Source organism: Labrus mixtus, chromosome 6 (assembly GCF_963584025.1).
Source record: "Labrus mixtus chromosome 6, fLabMix1.1, whole genome shotgun sequence".
Classification (NCBI taxonomy): domain Eukaryota; kingdom Metazoa; phylum Chordata; class Actinopteri; order Labriformes; family Labridae; genus Labrus; species Labrus mixtus.
In genome coordinates this window covers 2354526-2377150 of record NC_083617.1, presented here as the reverse complement: position 1 = coordinate 2377150, position 22625 = coordinate 2354526, and the positions used below count along the sequence as shown (strand labels likewise).

The 22625-nt window shown below is 43.2% G+C and overlaps 1 protein-coding gene across 2 annotated transcripts in view; it reads right to left on the bottom strand.

Moving 5' to 3' along the window:
• Positions 1–22299, bottom strand: part of LOC132975133 (calpain-1 catalytic subunit-like) — a 23243-nt gene extending 944 nt beyond the window's left edge. The window contains exons 1-23 of one of the 2 annotated variants that reach the window (XM_061039450.1): positions 22140–22299; positions 19227–19244; positions 17140–17386; positions 14413–14482; positions 14206–14324; positions 13908–14041; positions 13626–13794; positions 13401–13484; positions 13224–13309; positions 12516–12590; positions 11494–11654; positions 11235–11404; positions 11098–11109; positions 9434–9645; positions 9309–9348; positions 9152–9217; positions 8541–8598; positions 8313–8377; positions 2710–2778; positions 2551–2629; positions 2347–2460; positions 719–777; positions 1–629 (exon numbers count right to left, since the gene is read on the bottom strand). The exon at positions 1–629 is cut by the window's left edge and continues 944 nt beyond it. In XM_061039450.1, coding sequence (XP_060895433.1) covers positions 603–629; positions 719–777; positions 2347–2460; positions 2551–2629; positions 2710–2778; positions 8313–8377; positions 8541–8598; positions 9152–9217; positions 9309–9348; positions 9434–9645; positions 11098–11109; positions 11235–11404; positions 11494–11654; positions 12516–12590; positions 13224–13309; positions 13401–13484; positions 13626–13794; positions 13908–14041; positions 14206–14324; positions 14413–14482; positions 17140–17385 — 2115 coding nt within the window. In that variant the 5' untranslated portion in view covers position 17386; positions 19227–19244; positions 22140–22299 and the 3' untranslated portion in view covers positions 1–602. The remainder of the gene's footprint in view (positions 630–718; positions 778–2346; positions 2461–2550; positions 2630–2709; positions 2779–8312; positions 8378–8540; positions 8599–9151; positions 9218–9308; positions 9349–9433; positions 9646–11097; positions 11110–11234; positions 11405–11493; positions 11655–12515; positions 12591–13223; positions 13310–13400; positions 13485–13625; positions 13795–13907; positions 14042–14205; positions 14325–14412; positions 14483–17139; positions 17387–19226; positions 19245–22139) is intronic. The other variant, XM_061039449.1, reaches the window with a different exon arrangement.
• Positions 22300–22625: the final 326 nt, after the last annotated feature.

Below are 22625 nucleotides of genomic sequence, written 5' to 3'. Positions count from 1 at the left end.
GAAACGAGTATTTTAAGGGTGGAAAGTTTTCATATTGTTGCTTTAAAACACTCGCTTTCCTTTAACGTCTGTACCTGGATCAGGTTCATCTGGGATAAGAGTGAGCTGGATCACGTGATCCTAAAGTGGATTAACAAATCAGGATCATCTTTACCTGGATTAAACCTTTTTGAACAACCGGGTCCTTGGTTTTAAACTGAACCATGAGAGCAGACGTTACAGTAACAGACGTCTTCAGACTTCTCCTTTGATGTTTTGTTGTCCCTCAAAAGATTAACAGTGAAACTCTTATTAGTAAAGCAGTAGACATTCACATAGAAAGCTAAATTAAAATGAAGTCACAGCTAATGATTCACATCATGCACAGGCTCATGCTGTCCTTCAGAGGTGACGGCTTCTTACTGGAGGTTTGCATAGTTTTAGAACATTTTGCGGGGCTGACACTTGGCTTCACTCTCATTCTCTGTGAGGTCGACGTTCGGCTACTCTAGGTACGCTGAGGTGGGATGTGTTAAAGGATTAATGGCTCTATAAGGCTGTGGGGGGGTCTTCAGGTTTTATCAGCAGTTTTGAAAAGCTTCTCCGGGGGAAGGCGTTCCTCTTCATCCACACATCGTGATGTAAAGCCACTAACAAAAACAAAACAGGAAAATGTTAGAGATAACCTGAGAACGTGTTGGGGATGAAAGTGAAGTGTTCTCATGGAGCGAGGACTCACCTCTGTGATGTTCATCTCAGCCACTCCTGATCCCTCCTTGTCGATCTGCTGGAAAGACCCTGTTGAGGAACAGTTACCACAGTTGGTCATCAGAGGTCGCCAAAGTACACACATTGTTTTACTCTGGTCAGAGTACAGATCTGGTCCATATGTGATCCACTACTGGAGAAGAGGAGTCCCAAATATCCGGTGGGCTTTGAAGTAAACACAAGGTCGTTGTGCGCTAAGTTACATAACCTACCCTATGGACCTTAGTTTCCAGCGCAACCAAAACAGCGTCACCACCTCGGACAGACCCGGGCTGTGTTGAAGTGCGCTCCAGGTAGGGACAATGCCGATACTTCCTACCCGACCACATGGCCCTCTCTTGCCCCCACAACTCAACCATGTAGGCTGATGCAAAGCAAGAAGTGGGAACCTCCCATCTGATTAGTTCCTCGACACCTCAGGAAGGCCGGACAGTGAGCTCCAGCGCCCCAGAGTCGCCCCCCTCAACGTCCATCCCACCAAAAAAATGGTTTGGATTTTATCTTACATCCATCCATTTTCTGAGGTCAGACGCGGTAACAGCAAGCGCAGTAAGTCAACCCAGAATTCCCTCTCCACAGCAACATTTTCCAGCTCCTTCTGGGGGATTCAAGGCCGCGCTCCCAGGCCAGACGGGATATAAAATCCCTCCAGCATACTCTGGATCTATGCTGGGATCTTCCTGCCTGAATCGCAAATAGACTTTGAGATGTCTGTTTCAAACGTCTATATCGATGTTATCCCACAAAACATTAGTTCAGACGCCTTAAATCTCAACTAAAATCCCTGAAGCATGTGCTGTGATGTGACGGTGTAACGCTCCCTTCATCATCATCAACATCATCAACCTTTATTCAAGTTCTCGGGGAGATCATTGAGGGTGACCCTCATTTACAATGATGCCGAGAAAACATACATAAAAGATAAACAACGAGAAATTAGATAAAGCTACTACAGAAAATAAAATCAATAAAAGAGCAATAAGAACAATAAAAAATGTACACTAAAATAATTTAAAAGCTTGAAATGACTACAGTGATAAGTCAGTAATTAAAATAAAATAAAATTTAATAAAATTTAATAAAATTAAATTAAATTAAATTAAATCAATAAAAGAGCAATAAGAACAATAAAAAATATACACTAAAATGATTTAAAAGCTTGAAATTACTACAGTGATAAGTCAGTAATTAAAATAAAATAAAATAAGATTTAAAAGCTTGAAATTACTACAGTGATAAGTCAGTAATTAAAATAAAATAAAATAAAATACAATTTAGAAGATTGAAATTACTACAGTGATAAGTCAGTAATTAAAATAAAATAAAATAAAATTTAGAAGCTTGAAATTACTACAGTGATAAGTAAGTAATTAAAATAAAATAAAATAAAATAAAATAAAATAAAATAAAATAAAATAAAATAAAATAAAATACAATTTAAAAGCTTGAAATGACTACAGTGATAAGTAAGTAATTAAAATCAAATAAAACAGTTACAGTCAGGTATTGGGCAGTTAAAAATAATATTTCTAAAGTGTCCATAAGGGAGAAAAGTGCAAAGGTGAGTCATTAAGCATTCAGAGAAACAACAATACTCACTGAACATGGCTTCAAGCTTCACCAGGCAGCAGATGAAGTTGTCAAAGTCGATCAGCTCGTTCTCTGAATACCGGGCGACCAGAACCTGGTTCAGTCTGTTGTTCAGTTTAAAACCTCCACAGGGAGAATAACAGAAAAAGGTTTGGTTACTCGGCTGTGAGTGTGTGTACAGTAAACGATGGTGACTTACTACAATAAGTATACCTGCTGCCTCCACGGCAAGACGCATCTCATACGAGCTCATGGCTCCGGACTTGTCGAGGTCGAACTGTCTAAAAATGACCTGAGAGGCAAAGACGGGAACGTTAATAAATCAGGAAGAAGTTCAGATTATATTGTTTGACATCAGTCCCTCACACTTACCAGCCACTTTCGGATCTTGTTCCAGAGGATCTGAAACTCCACCAGACCTAAACGAGCACTCCCGTCTTTCTAAGGACTCAGTGTTAAGGAGGGAAACACAAGGTTGTTTTGCCTTAAAGAGAGACAGGAAGTGTTGGGAGGAGAGAGTGGGGGATGACATCATGCATAGATTGTAAATATGAATGTTTGAAGCCTGAGTGGCGTCCCCCGTCTGTTCCTGCAGGGGGCGCTGGAGTCCCATCGATGGCGGTCTCCATGCTGGAAATGCTGTCTCAGTCTAACTTTCAGTCAACCTAACGACAGGCTGAGAGCTGGAGCTGAGGCGGGTTTTAAACCTCCTGACAAACCGTTACACCGCGCCCACCTGTCAATCAGGTCAGCTACACGCCTTATTGTGAATAACTCTTATCCTTCATCAAATCAAAACTGATGAGTCATCAAAACATTCACCCCCCCCCCCCCCCCCCCCCCATACAGTGTGTGTCCACTTCTCAGATCTCAACATCCAGATACATCCAGAAAAATCAATCACACATGATTCTTCCAGTGTGACATGACTGATAACACTGAGCAGCGAGCAGCACCTGAGCAGAGCAGCGAGCAGCACCTGAGCAGAGCAGCGAGCAGCACCTGAGCAGAGCAGCGTACTACGGTGAGCGTATTGCATAATTGCTTGTTCTGTTCTCCTCTGCACTGTGTTACTGTGTACCTACTCTTAGCTTAGCCTAGCAGTTAGCTTTACAATGGCTTCTTTTTCTGTCTCTCCCTCTCCTGCTCTCTCTTGCTCTACGTGTCAGATGTTAAGTTATTCCTCGTCCTCCTTTAGTGATAATGATACTTGTAAGAAATGTAGTTTATTTTTAGCTTTGGAGGCGAGGGTGTCTGAGTTAGAGAGACGGCTCCGCACCATTGAGTCAGAGTCATCGTATGCAGCAGTAGTTAGCCAGCCACCTGTAGCCGGTGCGGGCCGACATAGCTTGGCTTCCCCCCCGGTAACTCCCGAGCAGCCGGGAGGCAGTGGCTGGGTTACTGTCCGAGGGAAGCATAGTCGAAAATCGAAGCACACGGTTCCCCACCAACCACTTCACGTTTCAAACAAATTTTCCCCACTCAGCGACACACCCGCTGAGAATAAAACTCTGATTATTGGAGACTCCATAGTCCGAAACGTGAAGATAGCGAAGTCAGCGGGCATAGTTAGGTGTATACCCGGGGCCAGAGCGGGCGACATCGCATCTCATTTAAAGTTGCTGACAAAGACTAAAGGTAGATTTGATACAATTGTAATTCATGTCGGCACTAATGACTCCCGACTACACCAGTCTGAAGTCACTAAGGTTAATGTGGAGTCGGTGTGTACTTTTGCTAAGACGATGTCGGACTCCGTAGTGTTCTCTGGACCCCTCCCAAATCAGACCAGTGATGACATGTATAGCCACATGTCATCACTCAACCGCTGGCTGTCGAGGTGGTGTCCAGCACACGATGTGGGCTTCATAGATAACTGGCAGTCTTTTTGGGGAAAACCTGGTCTGCTAGCTAGAGACGGCATCCATCCCACTTTGGACGGTGCAGCTCTATTATCTAGAAACATAGCAGAGGTTATTAGTCCAAAACCCTGACAACAACTCAGAGTTCAGACCAGGAGGCAGAGCTGCAGTCTTACACTTAGATCTGTCTCCCAGTCACTATAGCTGTAATACTGAATCTAACTGTAGTTATACTATAGGTACTGTGTCTGTCCCCCGGCCCAGACCCGTTTTTATAAGTCATCCAAACGGCGTGAATCATCAGAATCTGATTAGAATCAAAACTACGAATACGATTTTGCTACAAGATCGGAGGATTCACTGCGGACTTTTGAACATTAGGTCCTTAGCATCCAAGTCTCTTTTAGTGAATGATCTGATATCAGATCAGCACATTGATTTACTTTTTTTGACTGAAACCTGGCTGTGTCGAGATGAATATGTTAGTTTGAATGAATCCACTCCTCCCAGTCATTTTAATACTCATATACCTCGAGACACCGGACGAGGTGGTGGAGTAGCAGCTATTTTTAATTCCAGTCTTTTAGTTAACCCTCGACCAAAGCTGAATTTTTCTTCTTTTGAAAGCCTTGTTCTTAGTCTTCCACATCCAGTCTCAAGAACCTTTCAGCCAGTTCTAGTTGCTGTAGTTTACCGCCCTCCTGGCCCATATTCTGAGTTTTTATCTGAGTTTGCAGAATTTTTATCAGATTTAGTCCTTAGCAGTGATAGAATAATTGTTGTAGGTGACTTCAATATCCATGTGGATGTTGAAAATGATAGCCTGAGCACAGCTTTCATGTCACTATTAGACTCTATTGGTTTCACCCAGGGTGTAAACGAACCTACTCATCATTTTAACCACACCCTGGATCTTGTTTTAGCTTATGGAATTGAAATCCATAACCTTACAGTTTTCCTAGAAAATCCTCTGCTATCAGACCATTTTTTTTATTACATTTGATTTTGTCCTACTAGAATTACCTCTGCCTGGAAGAGGTGTGCTTTCTAGAAGTTTGTCGGATAGTGCTGTGGCTAGATTTAAGGAAGCTATTTCAGCTGTTTTTGATTCAGTACCGTGTTTCAACCCAGTTGGAAACTCTTACGATAGCTTTAGTCCCTCTCAGCTAGATCAGTTTGTTGATAGTGCAGTGGATTCGCTGAGAGTTACTCTGGATTCGATTGCTCCCCTGAAACAGAAGGTTGTCAAGCGGCGGAGAGTGGCTCCATGGTTCAACTCAGAAACCCGTACTCTGAAACAATCATCACGGAATTTTGAAAGAATATGGCGTTCGACCAAAACGGTAGAATCTCGTTTTTTCTGGCAGGATAGTCATAGAAGATATATGAAGGCTCTACGTCACGCCCGAGCTCCCTACTACTCCTCTCTAATCGAGGAAAACAAAAGCAATCCTAGATACCTTTTCAGCACTGTAGCCAGGCTGACAGAGAGTCATGGCTCCATTGAGCCTTGTATTCCTCTAGCCCTCAGCAGTAATGATTTCCTTAGCTTTTTCAACAACAAAGTTCTAGACATCAGAGACAAAATTGGTAACCTCCTGCCCTTACCTGGTGCAGATACGTCTGATACGGCAGAGACAGTTCCAGGACCAGATATTAGTCTCGACTGTTTTTCTCCAATCAACCTTTCTGAGTTATATTCCATTATTTCTACATCGAAACCGTCAACCTGTCTTTTAGACCCAATCCCAACCAAGCTGTTTAAGGAAGTCTTTCCCTTAGTTAGCAACTCCATATTAGATATGATCAATATGTCTTTACTGGCAGGCTATGTACCACAGACATTTAAAGTAGCGGTAATCAAACCTCTACTTAAAAAGCCTACTCTGGACTCAGGAACTCTGGCTAACTACAGACCTATATCCAACCTTCCTTTTATCTCGAAGATCCTGGAGAAGGTGGTAGCTAAACAGCTGTGTGACTTTCTCCATGACAACAGTTTATTTGAAGAGTTCCAGTCAGGATTTAGAGTCCACCATAGCACTGAGACTGCACTAGTTAGAGTTACAAACGATCTACTTCTAGCCTCAGACAGGGGACTTCTGTCTGTGCTCGTCTTGTTAGATCTTACTGCTGCTTTTGACACCATTGACCATCGGATCCTGTTGTACAGACTGGAGCATTTGCTTGGAATTACAGGGACTGCTTTAAGTTGGTTTGAATCCTACTTATCAGACCGATCTCAGTTTGTACATGTTAATGATGAGTCCTCTATGCACACTAAAGTTTGCCATGGAGTCCCACAAGGTTCAGTGCTTGGACCAATTCTTTTTACATTATATATGCTTCCTCTGGGAAATATTATGAGGAAACACTCCATACAGTTTCATTGTTATGCAGATGATACTCAGCTTTATGTATCAATGAAGCCTGATGGTACCAGTCAGTTATGTCAGCTAGAAACATGCCTTAAGGACGTTAGGACCTGGATGACCAGAAATTTTTTGCTACTTAACTCAGACAAGACTGAAGTTATTGCGCTAGGCCCTAAGAACCTCAGAGAGACTTTTTCTAGTGATGTGACTGTCCTTAATGACATCAGCCTGGCATCTAGCACCACTGTTAGGAATCTAGGAGTTATTTTTGATCAAGATATGTCTTTTAGCTCTCACATCAGTCAAGTTTCAAGAACAGCCTACTTTCACCTTCGTAATATATCCAAGATCAGGAATATCCTGTCGCAAAGTGATGCAGAAAAACTAGTTCATGCATTTGTTACCTCCAGACTGGATTATTGTAACTCTCTTTTGTCAGGGTGCTCTGGCAAATCTCTAAAGACTCTTCAACGGGTCCAGAATGCTGCAGCTCGTGTACTGACCAGAACCAGGAAATGGGACTACATTACTCCTGTCCTGGCTTCTCTGCACTGGCTCCCTATACAGTCTAGAATAGAATTCAAGATCCTTCTTCTCACCTACAAAGCTCTAAATGGCCAGGCACCATCTTATCTTAAGGAGCTACTAGTGCCGTACTGTCCCTTGAGAGCGTTGCGGTCCCAGAGTGCAGGCCTGCTGGTGGTACCTACAGTCTCCAAGTGTACTATGGGGGGTAAAGCCTTCAGTTATCGGGCTCCTCTCCTCTGGAACCGCCTTCCAGCCGGGGTCCGGGAGGCAGACACAGTCTGTATTTTAAAGATTAGACTTAAAACTTTCCTTTTTGATAAATCTTATAGTTAGGGCTGGTGCTGGTGTAGACCAGCTCTTAGTTATGCTGCTATAGACTACCGGGGGAACTGGCACCCTGAGCTCCTCTCTCTCTGTCTCTCTCTCTCTCTCTCTCTCTCTCTCTCTCTCTCTCTCTCTCTGCATATACAGTACATCATATTACTGCATGTATCTATCTATAAATCTCAGTCACTAACCACCTACTTTCCTGGGAGCTCTTGAGCTCTCCTAGGCTCCTCAAGATCGTCGGTTGACGGCTTGCCAGAACAACCCCCACCCCACCACTACCCCCTCCCCACCGGATCGTGGGTTGGCGGCCTGCCAGAACAACCCCCCACACCCCCTCCCCTCCCCACCGGATTGCTGATGGACGGTCTACCTCCCCCCCCCTTGCTCTCTATCCCTCTTCCTGCATCTTATCCCATCTCTCCCCCTATCCCTTTCCAAGCCCGGCGCAGTCTAGGCCTGTGAAGACTGTTTCGTCATGAGCCGGGGATCCGGCCGAAGATTTCTGCCTTTTAATAAGGCAGTTTTTTCTTACCACTGTAACTTTTGCTGCTTTGCTAAAGTGCTCATGATGGATAGGCCGGATCTTTGTAACATAGCAATAAGTAAGGTCTTTTACCTGCTTTTTGTAACATAACAATGAGTAAGGTCTTTTTACCTGCTCTTTTGTAATGTTAACAGACAATAAGTAAGGTCTTTTACCTGCTTTTTGTAACATAACAATGAGTAAGGTCTTTTTACCTGCTCTTTTGTAATGTTAACAGACAATGAGTAAGGTATTTTACCTGCTTCTTGTAAAGTGTCTCGAGATAACACTTGTTATGAGTTGACGCTATACAAATAAAAGTTGATTGATTGATTGATTGATAACGTCATAGGATACATCCATCAGGTTGACCATGGTCCGACAGGATTCTGTGCTGAATCCGTCGGTCTTCAGATCTTTGTCTGAAAAATGAAATAAAAACAGTCTGATCTGAAAACAAACAGCAACTCAGAGGCTCAAAATAAAGGCCGTCCAGGAACCGGGTGGTGTTCACTACAGTGGCATCTAATACAGTAATGGGAGATGTATTACCGATATGTTAGGTATATAAACTTAGAAACTCACGGCGGGTGACGACTCTGTTCAGAATGGTCTGGAGCTCACGGATGGAAATCTCCATGTCCTGAAAAAAACACACAGAAGACGAGAGAAGAAAAGTTTGTGACTCTTAAATCCAAGTAAGAAAACTTTATTCACTTTATGTGATGTTTCACTCTTAAATGTAGAAATCAAGTATATCCTCTGAAAATAACTCTGTGAGTCATGACTGTCTACAATGGGTGTAACACCCGAGTCCCACTGTCTGTGATGTTTTCAGAGTTTTCAGAGTCCTATCTTCAGTTTGTTTACATCGCCCGGACGGCCGGCTGACTCCTCCCCTCTCGTATAAAAGTTGTTTAATTGAGGGACTAGAGAAAAGAAGAATAACATACTGTACTCACTGCTTAACTGTGTTTCTAGATCACGCTCATTTCAGGTACATTTACATGCAGTGTGAAGATACGAGCATAATAAAGATCGCTAGCATTAGCATGCTAACACAACAATGCAGCGCGAGTTGTTTTGGTTTCATGCTGGTGCTCAAGGGCGACATCTGCTGGATCAAAAAATCGCACATAAAGCCTTTCAGAAGGGGCGCTTAGAACAGATTTTGTTGAAGTCGTTTCACGTCGTACCTCTCCTGACAGCTGAGCGAACATCGACTTGAAAGAGTCATCGATGTCGTCCTCCGTTATTTCATCCTGTGGGAACCACAAATATGAAGTCATCGTTCATCACAAATATAAATAATGACTTTTCATATCGTGTTAATCATGTTTAATGGATACGTACTTCATCTTCTAAATCTGCAGAGATTTCATCGTCCAGTTCTCTGCAATTTAGAAAAAAAACGACTTAGCAACACATTTACAAATCTGCAAAGTAAACACATGTTAACTGTGATTGAAACCACATACTCTGTTTCTGATTGCTTCTCTGTGAACACCCGGAGGACGAAGTCGGCCTCCTGCCTCGGCTCAAAGGTGGAGGGCACGATGAGGTATTCTCCGGGAGGGAGGCGGAGCCGCGTGCTCACCTCTCGCAGGTTGATGAAGGTCTCAGAGCGGGCGCACGATGAATGGTTCAAAAAGAAATCTTTCTTCAAGTGGACGTTCTGGCAGCCCCTAAACTGAGGGGGGGGAGACGATGCATGGGGGGAGATTTATTTGCATGTTTTTTTTTTAAGGATAAATACTTAAAATGACTGTCAACACTCTGCAAAGCATAATATAGTTCATTTTGAAACTTTTAAATCTGTATAGAGGGATGGAGAACGGCTATTTGAACACTTTTTTTGATAATTTATTCACTTGTTTCTTTTCCTGCTCTTACCTTCTTATTGCTGTTCTCTTTTGATTTGCTTTGAGCTCTTTTAGTTTCTTACATCTTTTTAAATCTTTGCTCCTCTTGGTCTCAGCTCGTGTTGTTGGGTTCTTGTGATGGTTCTTATGATGGTTCTTATGATGGTTCTTATGATGGTTCTTGTGATGGTTCTTATGATGGTTCTTATGATGGTTCTTATGATGGTTCTTATGATGGTTCTTATGATGGTTCTTGTGATGGTTCTTATGATGGTTCTTATGATGGTTCTTATGATGGTTCTTGTGATGGTTCTTGTGATGGTTCTTATGATGGTTCTTGTGACGGTTCTTATGACGGTTCTTGTGATGTTCTTGTGATGGTTCTTATGATGGTTCTTATGATGGTTCTTATGATGTTCTTATGATGGTTCTTATGATGATTCTTGTGATGGTTCTTATGATGGTTCTTATGATGTTCTTGTGATGGTTCTTATGATGGTTCTTGTGATGGTTCTTATGATGTTCTTATGATGGTTCTTATGATGGTTCTTGTGATGGTTCTTATGATGTTCTTATGATGGTTCTTATGATGGTTCTTATGATGTTCTTATGATGGTTCTTGTGATGGTTCTTGTGATGGTTCTTGTGATGGTTCTTGTGATGGTTCTTATGATGGTTCTTATGATGGTTCTTGTGATGGTTCTTGTGATGGTTCTTATGATGATTCTTATGATGTTCTTGTGATGGTTCTTGTGATGGTTCTTGTGATGGTTCTTGTGATGGTCGGGTTCTATATGTCTGTTGGGTATCGTGCACTTTGGGTTCTTTTCTGTTGAATTGTATTTAATTATTTTTAGTATTTTGCGTTTGTTATGTTCTTGCTGTTGTTTCTGTTCTTCTGTGTTTGGTTTAGTTTGTTTTTGTTTTTGCTGTTTGTCAAAGCACTTTGTAAACCTGAGTTTTTAAAAGGTGCTTTATAAATATAAAATTATTTAACATTGCTGCAAGATAAACAGGGGCGGCAGTAGCTCAGTTTTTAGGGACTTTGGTTGGCAACCTGAGGGGCCACCAGCTCAAGTCCCGGTGCGGATCAAGTCTGGAAATCGGTTTTGATGGCTGAAGAGGTGCCAGATCACTTCCTGAAAACTGTCGATGTTCCCCTGAGCAAGGCACCAAACCCCAAACTGTTTCAGAGTGTGTGTGTGCAGCATGTTCAACAACAGAGTGTAAAAGTAATTCCCCCTTAAATTAAGAATAGAAGTCATCCATAATCTTCTTACCTCTTCTGGAATCTTCGAGAAGGGAAGAAAGTGAGACAAAAAAATACAATATTAGCTGCTAGAAAAAAATTTCTATCTTGAATAAAACACGAGAAGGACGAAGTGACAGTGAGGTTTTTTTCCATCTCTGTTCTCACCTCATACACAGCAAAGCCGATGGTGTGCATGTCCTGACCTTGGCGTCGATATCTGCGGCGGTCCTTCTGCATGAGAGCGACCAAAAAACTGCACGCCACCTCGTCGTCCTCCGGGTCGTCGTCCTCCTCCAGCAACGTGATCTTATACTGAGGGTTGATCCAGAACGTGTCTGCACAGAAGATACATTTGTGTCAGCTTGTTTTTAGAGGACCTGTGTACACAGTTTTTATAGGGGGGGGGGGGGGGGGTTCTTCTCACTGGGATGGTTCCTGCAGCCGCCGGCCGTGCTGCCTCTCCTCCACGTCCCGTAGAACTTGATGGTGTTCCAGTGGCTCATGTCGTCCTCACTCAGAACGTCAGGGGTCAAGTTACAGATCTCCAGCCGGGAAAACTGCCTCAAGAATTCCCTGAAGGACATCCTGGAAGATGCAGAGTAAAGGATGGGATGAGGGGACTTTAAAGATACAGGCAGAGATGAGTGGATAGACATAATATATGAAATATGTTATGGAAAGGTCGTCATTTTCCACAGGATTCTACAGGATATGGACCAAATGGACTGAATATGTCAAACCTATAAGACCTGATTTTATTTGACTTATTGGAGTCCGTTAACCTGCTCTGTATTTTATTTTCTTATTTTCTTTCTCTACCCCTCCAAGGTGAAAGCTTCCTGTGTTCTTTTGTAAATAATTTCAATTTAATTAATGTCATGTTACTTGAATATGAAAAAAAATCTTTGGAAGAGCTAAATTGTTAAATATACTGCGAGCATCGTACCCCCCCTCTTTCTGCAAAGAAAGTGCTCCAATGTTTTAAAGTTTGAGGGAGGAGTCTTGCAATTATTCTGCTATTATGTGTAATTACTAATATGTGAAGAATGCTTTTCCTAAATAAAAAAAAAAAGAAATAAAAAAAAAGAAAAGATACAGGCAGAGTAGGTTAGCTTAGCTGGATTGTGTCACTACAGCTGTAGTATGAAACATGAAGAGAACTGTCTGAATGAGCAGCTTCAATAGTGTGAGTTGGTGCCATAAGCTGAAAGTAGGATAAGCGACTTGTATCATGTGCTGTGTGCCTCAGGCTAACATTAAAACCTCCTTTTCTGGAGTTTTCTTTTTTGTTATTGATGATAAATGTCAACCATTGAGCACCAGCTTTAAACAATCCAATAAATTACTCACAAAAATCATAATTCCTTTTTTGCACCACTACTGGATATCTCCAAAAAAATACGCATGAAACTCCCTCACAGTTCTACATCACTTTGGACATCTTACCAAAACTCTCCATCTTCCATCTTCAGGTGAAGGTCTTCTCGCTCAGAGGGGTCGATCTCATCCCATTCAGGGGAGCTGCACAAAACAAATAAACATTTAGTTTAAAGGGGACATATTGTAAAAAAAAAAATCAATTTTCACAGTGTTTCTGAACATATATCTGTGTAACCTAAGAGTCTACTGACCCACAACATGTGAAATAAACCATCCAGTCCTTTGTTTGTGGTCTGCATAAGTCTTACAACACAGAGAAAAATGCTCTGTTTCTAATGTGCTCTCCTTGTGATGTCACAGTGGGATTCTGGTAAAAAAAAAATCCCCTCCCCTGGTATCTCCACCCATGGACTCCACCCCCAGACTAGAACAAAACTTTTGAGCAGGTCCGCCATTTTTATTCTCACTACAGAGGAGTGATGTCTACGGGGAAAACTCAGGGGGGGGGGGGTCATTACATTTAAAGAGACACACACACCAAAACGGAGCGTTCTGAGAGAGCTGGTTTCTACAGGGTCACAAACCTCCTCTGGTGCTTGATTCATGTTATATTTTGACCAAAGCTCAGCACAGATGTTTCATTTAGACCACAGGAGACTGTTTGAAAATGCATCTTGTTTTGGGAGAGCTCGTCCGACATAGATGATCTCCTGTCCTGAAATCATCTCGAACATGTCAGGAGTGAGTGTGTGAAAGGGGCTTCCGCACACTCACTTGTCACTCCAGGCTCCAGTCCACTCCACCTGGCCCCAGGGGTTACGCACTCTGATGAGGCGCTCCATGTTGCCACGGTAATCAACCTGGAGACGGACAAAGTGACGAGCAAACTAAGAACAGTTTATATTTTGAGTTAAAACAGATTAAATACGGAGCAGTGATGCACACACAGACCTCCTTTAATCCGGTGACGGAGTAGGCGTGTCCCTTCACCAGCTTCTTGAAGGTAACAGCCTCCATGTCGAAGGCGCTGGTGATCTGCCATAAATAAAAAAGACAACTTGATTACCGCACAGCAGTATGAATATAAGAGACGTGGAAATAAAGAGAAGTGCTTTTAATGCGATTGGTTTTTTTCCAGCATTGATCGATCTGCGGGTCAGTGTGTTCAGCACTCACGTCGATGGAGCAGCCCAGCAGAGAGCCTCGGTCCAGAGCTTTGGCGATGATCCGGTGCAGATCTCTGGGAGCGCTGCGGAGCTCGTACATCTCGGACACGCCCCCTGTGAAGTCCTCAAAGCCTTCAGTGGTGCTTCCTCCTGACAGGGCCTCGTAGGAGCCGTTCAGCCTGACACCACAGAACCAAACCGCACTCAGAGATGCACTTCAAGATATCATTAAAACTCTCTGCTAAACACATGAATGCTGAATAATTCAGGCCCTTTAAAAAAAAAAACCCACTTAGCGTAAGCTTTCTCCAGGAGAGCACTCCAGAACTCATTGCCCTCAGCAGAATGGACGAACATGAGCTCGCCGTCTTTGACCGGCAGCCTGTCATCTATCACAACATCCACCCACTCGCCGAACTGCCAGAACTGCAGACACAGAGCATTAATCAAGAGCTGCATCAGGCTAAAAACGCTCGCCGTCCACCAGGGGCCGGCCCTAAAGAGCATCTTCAAACATAATCAAGGTAGCGCCATCTTTTTGAATAATCGACCAGGTTCATCGTGCAGGCCTCTCAATGATGTCGCTGTACCTGAAAGTGGAAGATTCCGGCGTAGTCGTCTTGGAAGGACTGACCATGAGGGACCACCCGGTGAAGAAGCCTCTCGTTCAGGGTGAGCGAGCCGATGGCTGCCAAGAGCCAGCAGTCGCCTGCAAGAGAGAAGACGCACCATCAGACTTATTTTGTCTTTTTTTAGAACAGATTTCATGTTAGAAATGAAAATAAACCAGGGCTCACCCAGCGCTCCCTGACAGATGTCAGTTCTGGTGGCTCCGCCCACAATGAACTGAGGGTCATCTGTCAGTTCCTACAGAGACATTAAACATCAGAGTTAACAAGTTTTTAACAGATTTAACCTTCAAACTTCTCTCTTTAAAGAACTAAAGACCCCTAAGCCCGTATTTTCCTTCTTTTTTTTGGGGCTTAATCTTTGGGTTCTTGTTGACATGTGACCAACTGAACAGCCTTCTTTCTCCTTGTTAGTTAAACAGTCTGAAAGCTCTACTTCAAAGGTGTTAGTACTGGATCAGTCTTGGTCTCTAGACCACTAATTGAAGGTCCCGGTCTCGTCTCTGATTCGATGTGGGGTGTTTTTGTGGATTTATTGTATCAATAAAGGGATGTCAAACATCAATTTTTAGTCATGATGAGTTGCTTGATTTCGATATTTATGGTGCGGTATGGTGATTAGAAAGTCGGAAATTTCCAGTCACCGGTCGGATACGTACTCAGGAATGCTTCCCTTCAGCGGTCCGACTTAAAATCCAACATGGCTGCTCCGTGCATCACCAGTAACGTTTAAAGGCCCTGACACACCGAGGAGATCGTCTTGTCTCGGTCTCAGACTGGGCGGAAACCGGATTTTAAATCAAGACCACTTTTAAAATGTGATTTTGAAATATATCGCCATTTTTGACAACCTTAACATAAACAAACGCAAAACAAAATGTTTTTGGTTTTTTTAAGAAAAATGCACAAAACAACGATTAGGGTGATTTTAAAATGATGTGGTTGCGTCGCTTGTACGGCAGAATATCTGATATGACCACTGATCGGGTATTATTCCACGTCATCACTGAGATTAGAAGGAAAATGTCTCTTTCTAAAAGAACTAATCACTTCTATTCATTCATAATTTGATTTTTTTCCCCTGGTTACGGCCGCAACCTTCCCGGTGAGTGACACGCCCCCTAAACACAAGATGATGATTTTTCAGAGATATTTATGGTCTTGGTCTCGTCTCTGTCTTGTATCGGTCTTGGATCTTGTTGTGTATTTGAATGTATCCTGATACAGTGTTATGGGGTTTTATGTGATCGACTGCTGTTCATTTTGACTATTTGTTTAAAGGCCCAACGAGGGACAAGAGTTAGCATTAGCATTAGCTCTAAACTCTCTGTGCAGAACTTAAGTTTCACTATTAAATAAACAAATAAATTGATAATGATCTTCTTTAATGTAACACATCTTTCACATCAGTGCTATTCTTGCACCTACATGTCGACATCCTGTATTTTTATGAGGCCACTGTGAATGAATGTCAGAGTGAGGAGTGGTCAGAATGTCACCACGCGATGCCGACAGCTGCAGAGGTCGGCGGCGTTCATGTCTCCGCTTGTTCTGCTCCGTCTGAGACATGAAATAACAGCGACACTGATATGTTTGTTAACATGATCTGTTTCTCTTCCGAGGTCCAGTCCGGCCTCCTGTTAAGAGACGGCATGACTAACAATGGATGAACGTGTAACCAACGTCTGCTTTACTTTAGAGGAGTTTGTGTTTGAAGAACAGATTTGATTTGAAAATAAAGATTTCAATATGTTTGACTTTTTTTCATTTTCAATATTTATTAACCTGTTATATATTTTTTTTGTTTAGTTCTTACATCACCTCAAATATTTCCAACAGTTAGCAAATCCTTCATTTCAGAGTTGTAACAAGACGTGTCTTGTCACAGCAGCCGCCAAGACAGACAACACTTTTATCGTTGCCGTGGAAACACCGGATGTTACGTCAAAGACCGCCGCATAAGAAAGCGTGAGCTGCTGCTGAAAGCTGCCGTTCTGTCGCTGTTTGAGCTGCTGTGATAAAAACTTCATGTATATTATACTCTGATACATCAGCTCGTCTGTAAACATATTCTCTTCCTCAGGTCGGTTTCACCCGGTCGTCATGACTACGGTCCACTCACAGTTTGTTTTCATTGGCAGGGGAAGGTAGCAGAGAGAATCACTCCCATGATTCCCCGCTAGCCTCGACGTCATCTTTTGTTTTGTTTGTGACTCAGTCTTCTTAACACACATGCAAGAGGCTGTCAGAGATTAAAAACTTTTACTATCACAAACTCAAAACATAACAGAGGTTCCACCTTGTGGCGCTATTTGGTACTACACTGTTAATCTGACTCGCAAAGTTCAGTGTTTTCAGCGCTCTGCTTCCTTAGTTCAAAAAAACGCCTTTGGTGCCAGCTGGTTTTTGTTGCTGCTCTCACAGCGTTGTCAGTTGAAAATAGCTCAACTTTTTGCGAAACTACTGCGCTCGTCGATGTCACCACACAAGATGGGGCGGGACTTCTGATATCAAGTTTGTCAACATCAATGACGTAGGAGAAATTAAATGAGTCGTCTTTTTAAAAGGTGCAACATCAACATCAAGAGCTGCGGGTGATGCCAGGACACGACTCCTTTACAATGTTTTTATCTTTTCTTTGTGAAATTTCCTTAAATGTAATCAAATATAAAACATACAGAGCAATAGAAAAAGGTCCTAAATGTGTCTGCCAAGAAACCAGAGTCCGTCAGTGGACTGGACAGACACAGGCCCTGAAGTAAAACACTGAAATGGGTGTGGTTGCTCTGAGTGACAGCTGCATACTGATAGCTGCATGCTAGCTGTAAAAAGGGCAGTGGACTGTGATGTAACCATGGCAACTGTTCCAACTGCCGTTCCCTCTTTTTTCCTCACCGTTGGTCTCATCCACTCCACATCGCTCGTTTTGGCAGAATGCGGGGCGAGCTCCTTGAAGCCCAGCGATGTGGGCTCAGCGGGGAAATAGTGGTCCTCAAACAGGCAGCCGGACTCCACGCACTCCTGCTTCAGGGCCTCGTAGTCCTGGTTGGAGAAGGGCACGGCGTGCTCGACGGAGCCCATCCCTTCTGCCCGCAGCCGGTTTGCGTTTATGCTCGCAGATATTCCTCCCACTGGATCCATACTGGTGGTGAGAGACACAAACATGGGGCAGGGTGGGTGAGCATAGTCAGGGCTATAAATAGATCATGTAATCAGTAGCACTCTATGTCTGAGGGTTACTGCAAAGCAATGATGTGTGGGCGTGTGTAGAAACATAACGTTTAGTGATAAGGTGAGATGGTTTTAGCTGAGGGGAAGGAACCTGACTTAAGTCTTAATCCGGCCCCAAGTTGACCCACATGGACTTTTTAAAGTTACAAAAACTACTTAAAGGATAGAAGTGTTTATTTATTCAGTTTTAAGTTTCAAGAACGTATCTTTCAGTCCCATCAAAGAAAGGATTATTTATTAAAGAAAGGACTCAAACATGTCCTAGCTACATCATTACATAAGGCTAATCGTCTGATCATTTTAGATGACCCTGATAACCGAGTCAGTGGTGTAATATTTACATTTCTACAAGTCACTAAACAGACGCTTTTTTACAAAGCGATGTACATCAGAGAGTAAGAACAACACAAGTGAGGATCAAGAGAGGAGGAGACAAACATCTTAAAGGGGTCATATTCTGCTTTTTCTGGTTTTATATTCTCTTTAGTGTGTTTTCAAAGTGTCCTGTGCATGTTTAGTCACATCTATGTGCAAAAATTCAAAGTCAGCGGAAATGCAGCTTCTCCTACGTCCTCCTGTTAGCTGTAGCATTAGCTGCATGTAACGCTCGGTTCTAGCCCCCCTCGAAATAGTTTTGCCAGTGTGACGTCTTGTCAGTGTGAGATCACTGATCTAAGCCCATTGGTTCGTTGTGGTAAGCCCAGCAGCTCATGTTGCACGCCCGTTAACTTCTGTAGCACGCCCACGATATGCCGTAGCCTGCGGTAGCACAGCAGTGCTAAGGTGCTAATGTTTATGCTCCCCTCGGAGCCAAAGTGGCTGCATTCCCAATGTGGTAAAAGGGGCGGGACATTTCCGAGAACCGTGCTGAGCGACTGACCAATTACGGCAGAGCCGACAGGCCGACCAATCAGATGAGACTTGGCACACGTGGGGACTCTGAACGTGGACACTTCAGAGCCTTAGAGAGAGAGTCAGAAGAGAGCCGGTGCATGGAGCGACAGAACATGAAAACAGACACTTTTTATGAACTTCAGCTATTGTGAACATACTTTAGTAGATACATAGATTAAATATATGAACCCCAAAAAGGGAAGAATATGACCTCTTATAGTCTGATCAGACACAGAGGTGCTGACAGGAAGTGACCAGACGCAGAGCACAACATCATCATCATCATCATTAAGTTAGTAGGTATTCATAAAGAGCTGGGTCTTTAGCTTTTTCTTAAAGGTGCAGAGGGACTCTGCAGATCCAATGGAGTTTGTTAGCTCGTTTCACCACCAGGGGGCGACAGAGGAGAAGAGTCTAGTCAGAGACTTAGGACCCTGTAGTGAAGGTTGGATCAGACGCCTTTCATTGGCGTAGTGGAGACATTTTTGTCGCTGTTTTGTAAGCGAGCAGCAGAGTTTTAAATTTGATGCGAGCAGTAACTGGGGGCCAGCGGAGGGAGATTGGACCCTGCTGTTTTGGGGAGGTTGAAGACGAGTCGTGCTGCTGCACGCTGGATCATCTCATTAGAGGTTTCATAGTGTTGATGTAGGAAGACCTGCCAGTAGTTGCAATAGTCAATGTGTACACAAGAGCCTGTACAGGAAGCTGTGTAGCTCTGACAGGTAAAGTCTGATCTTCCTGATGTTTGTGTATTTATGTTGTAAACATAAAGAAAAGCACAGCAGAGAGCTCACATGCACAGCGTTATCTTAAAGACAGCAAACACAGGTTGAACAAAACGACTTGTGATGTGATACCTTGTCTTTAAAGGCAGGCTGAGAGAGAATGAGACAAAAAGGGAGAGAAAGGTCAACCGGTGAAGTTCATGCACAAACACTCAAATGTTTTCTATCGCTGTGAGCTGCAGAGACGTTCAGCTGTGTTCAGAGAAGCAGCAGACCCGATGGAGTTCAGTGTTTACGACTCAGTGGGGGGGGGGGGGGTCTTTTTCCTCCTCTGTGATGAATGCACTCCTTTTCAATGCCGCAGTCTTTCACAACGGTCAGTCCAGTCTCCGGAGAGAACATAATAGCTTTGCGGCGGGGAAACCAGGGAACTGTTTGTTCAAAGTAACCTGCAAAGACTTCAGCGGGTACGTCGGTTCAAATCTCAAAAATGGGTCGTACAAAAAGAGGAATGATTTTAATCTGGATCAAACGTAATTTGTTTTTTTAAAACCTCATGAGCAGGAATGTGAAACCTTTGATCCAGTAGAGGTTTTGGATTCAGGGAGGACTTTAGGAATAGAAAAAGGAGGAAGTTATAAGCCAATCAGGTAGGTGCAGGGCAGTGCAAAAACTGCAGACTGAGGAAGAAGATAGGCCCGCAAGTACTTTAGGAAACACTAGCTGTTTTCACACTTCCTCCCAATCATCACCCGACCTGCAAGCTGGCGGTATATTATATTTTTCAAGCTGCGTTCAATCTCATCAGCTGGAATTTTATCGAGAGGCTGGCAGGAAAAGACTGAGGAAAGTCGGAGCGATTACATTTGCTGCATGGCTCAAACTTTGAAAAATATTCAGGAGTTTTGTGCACTAATAAAACATTTTTAACAAGTAGTTTATAACATAAAGGTGTAACTTCAGTGACTCCACTCTGGCTGTTTCTACCTTCTGTTTCTTTACAAAGCTAACAGCCTACATTCTGACATGTGGTCCCATTCAGAGCACGAGTTATCAGTACAACTTGAACATGTCGTATGTCCGATGTTATTTTGCAAAAATGCTTCAAATGTCAGATTAGATTTGCAGATTCTGGATGGAAAAAGACGGCGGTTCTCGATCTAGTTTGGAGACAACTTGCCATCGAGTAAAAGTATGAGACTCGGCTCGACTGTTCGGAGTCAGCGCTGGAAAAACTGGGACATGGGATGATTGTTTGCACTTCTCTGTTCGACTCCAAAGGAATCCTAACGAGCTCTGTTCAAAACAAACGGCCATCACACTCACACTTTAAAAGTTTGAGGTGAGAAAACGTGGATGGAGCGACAGTGATGCGCAACCAGGAGACAAAGTACAAACACACAAAGTAGGCTAACCTTAGGATGAAATAAATGCTTCAACAGGCAGGCACATTGTTTACTAAGTGAACTCCCCCCCCCCCTCCTGAGGCCCCTCGTGTCTGTAGAGTCTGCAGGAATGTCAAACAGCGAGACAGAAGCAGAGGACACTGCTGGCTGCTGACCAAAAGGATCTCTCTCTTTTCTCCCTCAATGAGCAGAGAACAGCTGATCTAAACATTCCTGTCATGACGATGTGATCCACAGGACTTCAACCTAAACAAAAACCTACAGCCGCTCTGTGGGGATTCATGATCCCCTCTACTCTAAAACCAGCAGCATGGAGGAAGCTGCTTTACATGTAGAGCTCTGCTCACTCAGGTCACCATGTGGTGGACTCTGAAGCTTCAGTGTTTATCCAGCTCTGCATGGGTCTGTAAACCTTTCTGTGTTCTAACCTCTCTCCATTTTTCAAAAGCATCTCCAATATTGATCCTAGTTTGAGCACGTCTCTGCTCGTGGAGCTTATTAGAAACATGCAGAGGCTTTTTAGGTCGGGTACAATCACTTCTATCTGAACCACTTCTCTTGCCCGCTTCCATTCTGGTCCTGAATGCTCTGGATTTGTTTGGACCAGAAAAGGTAGGCGGTTTTAAGGGCTGTAGTCCTTGTCACAGCGACTTTGGGATTGAATCTGAATCAGCCCTTTGCTGATGTCATCCCCCGCTCTCTCTCCTCCCAACTTTTCCTCGCTCTCTTCAGCTGTCTTATTCAATAAAGGCAAAAATGGCCCCAAAAAAACCTTTAAAAAAAACTACAACAAAATGTTTGCATGCAGAAAAAAAAATGCCACTCAACAGAGTTTCATGCAAAGATTTTTACCTTTTTAAGAGATATTACGGTATGCAAACCAAATCCTTCCTGTTACTTATTGGAAAGTGCAAAAAACACTAATAAATGAGTTATTCATGTTTCACCTGCAGCAAAAAAACAGGTAAAACTATTTGTTTAGCAGCAGGTGAAATATGTTTTTGGTATTTTGCTTAATACTTTAAAAAATGTTTTGGAGTTTAGTCAAATGTTTTAAGTGTTTTAAAGATGTTACAGTTGAGCTTCAGGGCCACCGTACCTGTGTATGCTTTCACTGCAGTCAGGATTTAAGAATGCTTTTGATTGGCCCACGCTTGTTTTGTGGTTTCATAGTTAATGAAACTACTTGAATCACAGATCAGATTTGAATGAACAACCTGCTTAAAGACACACACAGCCTGTTTGTTTTCTCCTGGTTTCAAAGAGCAGCAGACTGAGGGCTCCCTCCCTCTGTAACGCAGACTCAGACTGTTTGCAGCACCTGTTCAGTACAGTAGCCTTACACACACACAGGCCCTGTCTGTCTTTATTTGCGCTCCGGCCTACAGTCTGCTTCAAAAGACTTCACACAATCAAAAGATCTCTCAAAGACAAACCGCACTCACTAAACACCGGATCCGGCTGCAGCCTGTGAGTCCTGACATGTCAGCTGTGTCCACTGTTATTATTAGTGCTGCAGCTTTTCAGGGCATCAAATCAAAGTAACCTGGCCTCCACTACAATAAAGATCCTGAAGGAGCCCCGTTAACTTCAGGAGGCCGACTGATTGAACACAATAAGCATATAAAACTGTACTCACCACCGCTCCAAACGGGACTCTCGGCCTCTTCTATCCGAGCCGGGGGGGGGGGGAGATAATCGAGTAAATCTGAGGAGAAAAGGGGGGCAGTGGTTTGGTAGGCACAGTCCAGGTCCAGCCCTCTCTCACACACACATGCACGCTGCAAGACAAGACCAACCCCTCCTGCAGGAGGTGGAGCCAACGAGCACCTGCAGTACCGCACACAGCCGCTAGAGGCGCTGGAACTCGTTTGTTTTCAGATTCAATAAAATACAGGATTTTTCTTTCTTTCCATAGTTCTACTTTTCCTTTTTGTTGGTGTATTTATTTTTCTCAGACTTCCTTTCATTCATTCTTTGATTCTCTCTCTCATCCTTTCTTTCTTAATATATTTATTTCCATCTTTCCACCTTTCTCCCTGTCCCATCCTTCATTTCTCTCTCTTTCTTTTTCTCCCTCATCCTTTCTTCTTTTTTCTTTTACAATTAAACAGACAGAGCCACA